At 43.1% G+C, this 9662-nt stretch overlaps 1 protein-coding gene across 1 annotated transcript; it reads left to right on the top strand.

The window, feature by feature from the left end:
• The first annotated feature begins 4076 nt into the window (after nt 1-4076).
• Nucleotides 4077-8196, top strand: LOC112218040 (zinc finger and BTB domain-containing protein 25-like). The gene is made up of 3 exons (XM_024378644.2): nt 4077-4214; nt 5715-5909; nt 6345-8196. Exons 2-3 carry the CDS (start codon nt 5737-5739, stop codon nt 7561-7563), a joined length of 1392 nt encoding a protein of 463 aa, XP_024234412.1. The 5' UTR covers nt 4077-4214; nt 5715-5736; the 3' UTR covers nt 7564-8196.
• Nucleotides 8197-9662: the final 1466 nt, after the last annotated feature.

Below are 9662 nucleotides of genomic sequence, written 5' to 3'. Positions count from 1 at the left end.
ATTGCGTACTATTGTTTGTACAGATGAGCGTGGTACCTTAAGGCGTATGGAAAATGCTCCCAAGTATGAACCAGACTTGTGGAGGTCTACAATTTTCCCATGATGTCAAGCACAGAGGCACTGAATTTGAAGATAGGCCTTGAAAAACATCCACAGGTACACCTCCAATTGACACAAATTATATCAATTAGCCTATCAGTAGCTTCTAAAGCCATCACATAATTTTCTGGAATTTTCCAAGCTGTTTATTAAAGGCACAGTCAAATTAGTGTATGTAAACTTCTGACCCACTGGAATTGTGATACAGTGAATTATAAGTGAAATAATCTGTCTGTAAACAATTGTTGGAAAAATTACTTGTGTCATGTGTAACAGTATAACTTTAGACCGTCCCATCGCCCATACCCGGACGCGAACCAGGGACCCTCTGCACACATCAACAACAGTCACCCACGAAGCATCGTTACCCATCGCTCCACAAAAGCCGCGGCCCTTGCAGAGCAAGGGGAACCACTACTTCAAGGTCTCAGCGCAAGTGACGTCACCGATTGAAACGCTATTTAGCGCGCACCACCGCTAACTAGCTAGCTATTTCACATCCGTTACACATGCACAAAGTAGATGTCCTAACCGACTTGCCAAAACTATAGTTTGTTAACAAGACATTTGTGGAGTAGTTGAAAAAACAAGTTTTAATGACTCCAACCTAAGTGTACAGTCGTGGCCAAAAGTTTTGAGAGTGACACAAATATTAATTTTAACAAAGTCTGCTGCCTCAGTTTGTATGATGGAAATTTGCATATACTCCAGAATGTTATGAAGAGTGATCAGATGAATTGCAACTAATTGCAAAGTCCCTATTTGCCATGCAAAGGAGCTGAATTGCCCCAAAATATTTCCACTGCATTTCAGCCCTGCCACAAAAGGACCAGCTGACATCATGCCAGTGATTATTCTTGTTAACACAGGTGTGAATGTTGACGAGGACAAGGCTGGAGATCACCCTGTCATGCTGATTGAGTTCGAATAACAGACTGGAAGCTTCAAAAGGAGGGTGGTGATTGGAATCATTGTTCTTCCTCTGTCATCCATGGTTGCCTGCAAGGAAACACGTACCGTCATCATTGCTTTGCACAAAAAGGGCTTCACAGTGGAGAGACCTTAAAACCTGTGTAATGTGTGCTCTCTGTCTGGCCTTGGTCAGTACCCACGCTGCAGCATTCTGTATGTTTTGAAGTTGACCAATGGCTTTCTTGGGTAGACCAGACAGGAGAGCATTACAGTAGTCAAGGCTGCTTGTAATAAAAACACGGATGAGTCTCTCTGTATCAGCCAGAGAGAGAAATGGCTGCACCTTGGAGATGTTCCTCAGGTGGTAAAAAGCTATTTTGGTCACATTCTCAATGTATGATTCAAAATGTTTTACCTGGTGTTTTCTCTTTATTGCCTGTGAATTACAATGTGCGGCCAGATTCTCTCTCTGTGCTTTTGCTCAAACAATAAGTACCTCGGTCTTGTCTTGATTTAGCTGGAGGAAGTTGTGTGCCATCCAAGTATTTAAATCACTAATACAGTCTAATAATTTATCCATGGAGCTAAAATCCTCTGTTGACACAGAAATGTAAAGTTGTGTATGGTCTGAGTAGCAGTGAAATCAACGCTGTTCTTTCTGATAATGCTGCCAAGGGGTAACATATATAAACTGAACAGTACCGGACCCAAAATCTAACCTTGCGGAAGGCCGCATGGGATAAGTATTTTCTATGAGTTATGTTCACCAAGGGTGACGACAACTCTTGACGGGTTAAATAGGTCCTAAACCAATTTAGATCTGGACCAGAGAGGCACACCCACCTCTCCAGTCTGTCCAGAAGGGCATCATGGTCAACAGTGTTGAATGTAGCACTTAAATCCAAGAGTACAAGGACAGAGAGCTGTTTAGCATCTGTGTTGGCTCTAAGATAATTTACTACTTTACAGCACCCTCAGCACCCCTACATCCCGCGGCTATTAGCCAATCTACAAAATGTATTTGAATGAAATATATTAAACTGATCATGATTAGATTTAACCTAATTTCAGGACCTCTATACCAGGCGGTGTCAGAGCAAAGCCCACACAATTGTCAAAGAATCCAGTCATAAGACTGCTGAACAATTAATCAAATAGCCACCTGGACTATTTACATTGACACCCCCCGCCTTTGTTTTTACTATGCTGCTACTCACTAATTATTATCTCTGCATAGTCACTTCACCCCTACCTACATGTACAAATGACCTCGACTAACCCGTACCCCCGCACATTGACTCAGTACCGGTACCCCCTGTATATAGCCTCGTTATTGTTATGTAATCTTATTGTGTTACTTTTCATTTTATTTTTTACTTTAGTTTATCTAGCAAATATTTTCTTAACTCTATTTCTTGAACTGCATTGTTGGTTAGGGCTTGTAAGTAAGCATTTCACGGTATTCAGTGCATGTGACTGTATTCGGTGCATGTGTCAAATAAAATTGGATTTGATTTGCTGATTGGTTAGTCAACATGCAATAATACCTGTATACTGTCAATCACTGAGACATGCATTTCTAGCTTCATTAAAAACTGTTAACCTGATGGATTTTGGATGTCCTTGTTCTTATTTATTTGTTGGAGGCCCTATACATGAGGCTAACTGTTACGTAACTAGGAGTGGTGGGTGTAACCTTACCATATTATCCTTTAGGCAAACTCACACAACCAGTCTCATTTGCATGAATTATATCTCTCAACTTTAAACAATGTCAAATTTGAATACAAAATAATTTGTTTCGCTTTTTCCTATGATGTGGCTGCATGAAATTGCAAATAATGTGAATTCAGCGATTACATTTGTTAACTTCATCTTTGTGACTCCCTGATGAAACCGTAACATCCATTACTGTAGTTAGGCTTAGAACATCTGAATTCTCTATTGCTGCTTTTCAACTGTAACACTGTGTTACACTAGTCAACTGTGTTACACTAGTGCAGGGTTCTCCAATTAGCGCCCCGAGAGTGGTTTTAGTTTTCTGAGCAAAAAAAAAAGATGTAAATTGTTCACAGTGTAGCCACTGTTCTATAAATGCAGCTGAAAAGCCCCAGCAGCCTTGCCTTGGCCCCAGGACCGGTGCTAGCCTTTTGGGGGCCCTAAGCGAGATTTGGTCTGCATGGCTAATTGAGTGATTGTCAGTGACTGACATAACAATAAACAAATTGCTCAACCAAATTTCGAACTTGCACCTTGTGTATTCTACTATTCTAACTCTCAACAGTAAATTGAGACCCTGAGTTCCACAAAAAAATGTATGAAGTGTTCTGCAGTTCTACACATTTTGCCATAGGGTGGAGATACATGTTTTAACACCTTTCATGCAATTCTATTCATTGTGGCAAGGGGCAGAGATTTTTTTCTCTCTTCAGTTTTGTAGCTACTTTCCTGCAATTCTATGACTTATGCCATGACTTATGCCATGTTCTAAATGAGAGTGACTAACAAAATCAATTTGAGGTCAGGGCCCCTGGGCACGTGCCCTGTATGACCGGTTGGTATTCGGCCATGATAACTAATTTAACAATCTAAAAAATGCTGGCTGACCTGGATAATTGAGTAACTGTCAGTGATTGACATAACAAGAGAATAATTGCTGATTCACAACCAAATTTCGAACTTGCACCTTGTGTATTCTACTATTCTAACCCTCAACAATAAGTTGAAATCCCGACTGGGGTTCGGGCCCCCTAGCGGCCTGGGCCCCCAAGCAACCGCTTTTGTCACTTATTCCTGAAGCCGGCCCTGCTTAGCCCCAAGTTAGAGCAGGTTCGCAGGAGTCAAGTGAGATATAGGTGCCGGCCTGCATAGAAGGAAACAGAACACGGTTAAATCATCAGTGGAAATGCCCCATATATGGCTCTGCGCAGTGTGTTGAATAGATTCCACGATCCGGACATGAGTGAGTGCTCGGCTCGTTCTCGACACTGTGCGCGTTGAAATCTACGCCCACGGTGACGTTAGCACCGCCTACCGGGCGAAATGCCGTGAAAGAGTACGTCCCAAATGTACGGCGCAGTACAGTCACGTGACGAATAACATGCTCCGTTGACAATCACATATGAAGACGTGAGAGACTGCGAGAATTTCTCTGCAGCAACAAATAGACTCCGAAATATAAACCTGTATTTCGCAAATAGGTGGTAAGAAAGACTCCCAATTATCGTATATGTTTTGTTTTGCAAATAGGAGGGGATATCCAAATGCATGCATTAGTCTAGAAGGAACACTTGATTCGGTCTGAAGGAACACTTGATTCAACGCAGACGTGTGTGAATGGATATTATGCTGTCGTGAAACAAGTTGGCGAATTTCTAATGAAACTAGCTGTGGGTTGTAGGCTACATAGGGGACTGGCATATTGACCATCTTTTAGGATGGTATTTTCAGTTATTGATCTATTCCATTCGTCGAAAGCTGACCCTGTCGTGGTTGCAGAATCCATGCTTTGTTGCCATGTCTGACAGTCCATCGTATTGTCCCATCTGCTTTGAAGTAGATAACATGAATGTATACATTTGAATAGAGGCTTGCTACAATATAAATATGCCCGGCAGAAAATAATACTTCTGGCATTTTTGGGAAGCTCAAATTCTCGCCTTTTCAAGGAAAACACTGGCATGTCCCTTGACGGTTATGATTGGGATAAAATATAGAGATTTATACTGTTTTTAACCTGTAACTAAGGCTTTATAGCCTATATGGTTAATTATGGCTGGCATTGGTTAAAATCTGCCACAATATCAATGTTGTCAGCTAAGGTACAATGTAGAGGGGATAGTAGGTGGGTTGGACAAGGCTATCAGAATGTGCACATGATGGACGGTAGAGGTAGCCTAAATATTCATTATTTAATAAAAAATTATTTCACTGACTGACTAAAATGGCTGGGATTTAAAACTAAACTAAAATTGTTTTAGTCGAATGAATACTAGAACTAACGAAGGATGAAATAACACAAATGTAACAGCCTAAAATGTATTTTAAAACTTCATCTTAAATAGCTGCCAAAATGAACACTGCAGTGTAACGTACATTCTATTGACCCCATGCTCAGTTGCAATGTACCATTATTGCTATAAGGCTACACTGACATCTGGAATAGTTTTTATGTCATAGTTTTTAGGTTAGCCTACAGTTACTCAATGTTTCAAGTGTCAATGTTGTCACACCAGACGTGAAACTCCTTTACTATCTAAAATGTCTACATGTCGAAAGTTACGGAGATGCCAACATCTGGCCCAGTACTTTAGTTAGAGATGCTTCTTTCAGTTCTTTGACCAGCAGAGTATGTTTCAGCAACACCTTGAGAAATGCCTTAGTGCATGAGTCAGAGGTGTTGAATTTACGAACATATGTTTGGTGCGTGTTTTAGAGCGTGGGGGAAGAGTGTAGTCCGATAGAACCACATTTTGTCATTGCCCAGAAATCAGACCTGTCATGGTTACCAATAGTATTTGCGTGTTTGATTGTTTATTGAGCTTACCTGGCAAAATGGAATAGCCCCAGAAGTGCAAACCCATCACACTAAAATTATTTGATAGGAAGGACATACTATTTTAACCCACGTCTGCACAATATATCCTCTCCCAAATTCATTTTAAGCTGTATATAATACAATCTTAATTACTGTGTGCGTGTAGCAGGAGGTCGAGAAGTGGCCACATGGACGTGTCCAGCCACAGCCTGTTCCTCCTGCAGCAGCTCAATGTCCAGAGGGAGTTTGGCTTCCTGTGTGACTGTACTGTCGCCATTGGCAACGTGTACTTCAAGGCCCACCGGGCTGTCCTGGCTGCCTTCTCCAACTACTTCAAGATGATCTTCATTCATCAGTCAAGGTTTGCTAGCTTTTATCAACAGTACTAGTCAATACCTATGTTGAGGCATTCAAGTAAGGACTTAGCATTGTACAGTAGCGTGGGCTAGTGTCCACATACGATGTAGGCTAGCATAATAGTGGTCGTCAGGGGTTATTTCAGTGGTATTGGAGATTCAAAGGAAGGTTGTGTGTTGACTCATATTTCACTGACTGTTAAGCTAATATTATCTTTGAGGATGGTAATATACAAAATGTATATGATATGTGTGTTTTCCCTGGAAATCTGTCACAAATAAGATATTTTGAGCTAGTTTTGTATTCATACATCTTACTCTACAAAATCCAAGAGATACTTTGATATAAGAGACAGGTCATTTAATGGAATCTGTCTTTGCAGACTAAAAGCTAATGATCAGCAATAATACTTTCCCACTGTCTACTACCATATCCACAGTGAGTGCATTAAAATCCAGCCCACGGACATCCAGCCAGATGTGTTCAGCTACCTGCTCCACATCATGTACACTGGCATGGGCCCCAAGCAGCCAGTGGACCAGGGCCGCCTACAGGAGGGCATCAAGTTTCTCCATGCCTACCAGCTGTGCCGTAACCCCGACGAGGGTTCCCCCGATGTTGGCGACCTGGTCCGTATGTCCAACCTGTACGGTATTCAGATTTCATCCCAGTTGGCCAACAAAGAGGGTACTGAGGGCCCTAAAGGTAGTGCAGGGACCCGAAGAGGAGGCGGCCCGGAGGACGGGCGTTCGTCCACCCAGGCGGGCCGCTCCCACGCCGCACAGTTCTCGATGACCGTGGGGATGGAGGGCATCCCCTCCTCGGACCGTCAGCCCTTCTCTGGTCTCCTCCGTGGCGTCTCCTCAGTGGCTTCCGGCGACGACTCAGACATCTCGACACGCATCAAGCAGGAGAGGGTGGAGGAAGGGGAGGGAAAGGAGGGCCACCAGGTGCTGGGAAGGGTAGGGTCCCCAACATCTCCCTCAGCCCAGGGCGGCAGCCCCTGCCAGGGCCTCCTGTTCAAGGATGGCCCTCTGGTGCTGCTGTGCCCCCGCTGTGGCGAGCACTGCTCCTCCCCCGAGGGGCTCCGCAAGCACCTGTTCAGCCATGCCGCCTGTTCCCTGGATCCCAGTGGACTAATGGAGGACCTCTCCCAGGGCGGGGTAGGGGACCCGGAGGGCCCTGAGGACAAGCAGCAACTGCTAGATGCAGGCTGCTTGGAGGAGGCCCTGCGGCAGAGCCAGGCCCTAGCTAATGAGCTAGCTGCTGAGCTAAGTTGGAGCAGGGGTGGTATAGCCATTGGCACTAGTCCACCCCCCACCACCACCTCCAGTACCAGTCACGCACGAAAGCGCAAGATCGCTTGTGCTGTGTGCAGCTTGCGCTTCGCCCAGAAGAGCCAACTGCAAGAGCACATGTATACTCACACGGGCAAGCCGTCACGCTACCACCGCTACAGCCGCCTCTGCAGCCAGCTCATCCACGCCTCCGGACACTTCTGCGAGGGGCCACCGGAGGGCGGCGTTGGGGTGGCAGCAAGCACCACAGTAATGTTGACAGAGGAGTCCAACAGGGAATCTCAGGACAATGGCAGCTCCTGCTATTCGCTAGACTCTGAGATCTCACAAGAGAGCGTGGATGCCGTCACTGTGGAATGAAAGTGATTAAAAAAACGGAGTTCCAAATATTTTTTCTTATTCTTAATTCCCGATAGTACCTCCTGTTTCAGTTTGTTTTCTTTCGTTTGATTCCTACTGAACATGACCTTGTTTCAGTTATAGGGATTCCTTACCTTTTTGTCATTATCCTTCCACTTATCCGCTTATATCCTGTCTTTTGTCAATACTGTCATCTTTCTGTTGGTTAGATGAAACCCTGTGATGTGATTCCAGTGTAAACCGTATCTAATTTTATTCAGTGAATGTCTGAATAGAATAGAACATTGTTTTCACATGATACTTGTGTTCTCTCTCTGTTGTCATCTGTTACCAGCTGATATTGATTGGAATTGAGCAAATACTATGTATCTGCATTTATTTCTGAGAATTTGCACTTTCCGAAATAAGTAGTTGTTGAAACAGGTATAGTACCAGTCAAAAGTTTGGATACACCTACTCATTCCAAGGTTTTTCTTTATTTTTACTATTTTCTACATTGTAGAATAATAGTGAAGACAACAAAAATGTGAAATAATACATGGGATTATGTAGTAACCCAAAAAGTGCCTTGATGACGGCTTTCCATTCTCTCAACCAGCTTCATGAGGTAGTCACCTGGAATGCATTTCAATTAACAGGTGTGCTTTGTTAAAAGGTCATTTGTGGAATTTCTTAATTAGTTTGAGCCAATCAGTTGTCTTCTGACAAAGTAGGGGTGGTATACAGAAGATAGCCCTATTTGGTAAAAGACCAAGTCCATATTATCGCAAGAACAGCTGTTATAAGCAAAGAGAAACGACAGTCCATCATTAATTTAAGACATGAAGGTTAGTCAATTTGGAAAATGTACAGAGCTTTGAAAGTTTCTTCAAGTGCAGTCGCAAAAACCATCGAGCTATAATAAAACTGGCTTTCATGAGGACCACCACAGGACCACCACAGGAAAGGAAGACCCAGAGTTACCTCTGTTGCAGAGAGTTCATTAGAGTTACCAGCCTCAGAAATTGCAGCCCAAATAAATGCTTCAAAGAGTTCAAGTAACAGACCCATCTCAACATCAACTGTTCAGAGGCGACTGCATGACTCAGGCCTTCATAGTCTAATTGCTGCAAAGAAACCACTACTAAAGGACACCAATAATAAGAACAGAGGTGCTTGGGCCAAGAAACACGAGCAATGAACATTAGACCTGTGGAAATCTGTCGTTTGGTCTGATGAGTCCAAATATTTGATTTTTGGTTCCAACTGCCGTGTCTTTGTGAGACTCAGAGTAGGTGAATGGATGATCTCTGCATGTGTGGTTCCCACCATGAAGCATGGAGGAGGAGGTGTGGGGGTGCTTTGCTGGTGACACTGTGACACTATTTTGATTTCAAGGCATTCTTAACCAGTATGGCTACCACAGCATTCTGCAGTGATACGCCATCCCATCTGGTTTGGGCTTAGTGGGACTATCATTTGTTTTTCAACATGATAACAACCAAACACACCTCCAGGGCTGTTTAAGGGCTATTTGACCAAGAAGAGTAATGGAGTGCTGCATCAGATGACCTGGCCTCTACAATCACCTGACCTCAACCTAATTGAGATGGTTTGGGATGAGTTGGACCACAGACTGAAGGAAAAGCAGGCAACAAGTGCTCAGCATATGTGGGAACTCCTTCAAGACTTGGAAAAGCATTCCTCAAGGAGCTGGTTGAGAGAATGTCAAGAGTGTTCAGAGCTGTCATCAAGGCAATGGGTGGCTACTTTGAAGTGTTTAACAGTTTTTTTGGTTACTACATGATTCCATATGTGTTATTTCATAGTTTTGATGTCTTCACTATTATTCTACAATGTGTTATTTCATTCTACAATGTGTTATTTAATAGTAAAAATAAGGAAAAACCCTTGAATGAGTAGGTGTCTCAACTTTTGACTGTTACTGTATGTAATGCTGTTATGGATGTTTGTCAGGGTTACAGGAATTTGCAAGGGACAACTTCTTAAGACCACAATGTTGCAGTACACAATTAAAGTATGGAACATCATTATACATATTGGATTTATTTTATTTTATATTTCTTCCCAAAATTGTGAGCAGTGCCTTGCTGTTTATT

Source organism: Oncorhynchus tshawytscha, linkage group LG18 (genome assembly GCF_018296145.1).
Source record: "Oncorhynchus tshawytscha isolate Ot180627B linkage group LG18, Otsh_v2.0, whole genome shotgun sequence".
Lineage (NCBI taxonomy): Eukaryota > Metazoa > Chordata > Actinopteri > Salmoniformes > Salmonidae > Oncorhynchus > Oncorhynchus tshawytscha.
Note: the sequence above shows the minus strand (reverse complement) of the source record. Positions and strands in the feature narration are given on the sequence as shown.

What these genes read in the sequence shown, in the direction of transcription:
- LOC112218040 (XM_024378644.2), top strand. Translation starts at nt 5,737, where the DNA reads ATGGACGTGTCCAGCCACAGCCTGTTCCTCCTGCAGCAGCTCAATGTC. An exon ending in ATCTTCATTCATCAGTCAAG is followed by an intron (nt 5,910 to 6,344) that starts GTTTGCTAGCTT and finishes CCATATCCACAG; the next exon opens with TGAGTGCATTAAAATCCAGC.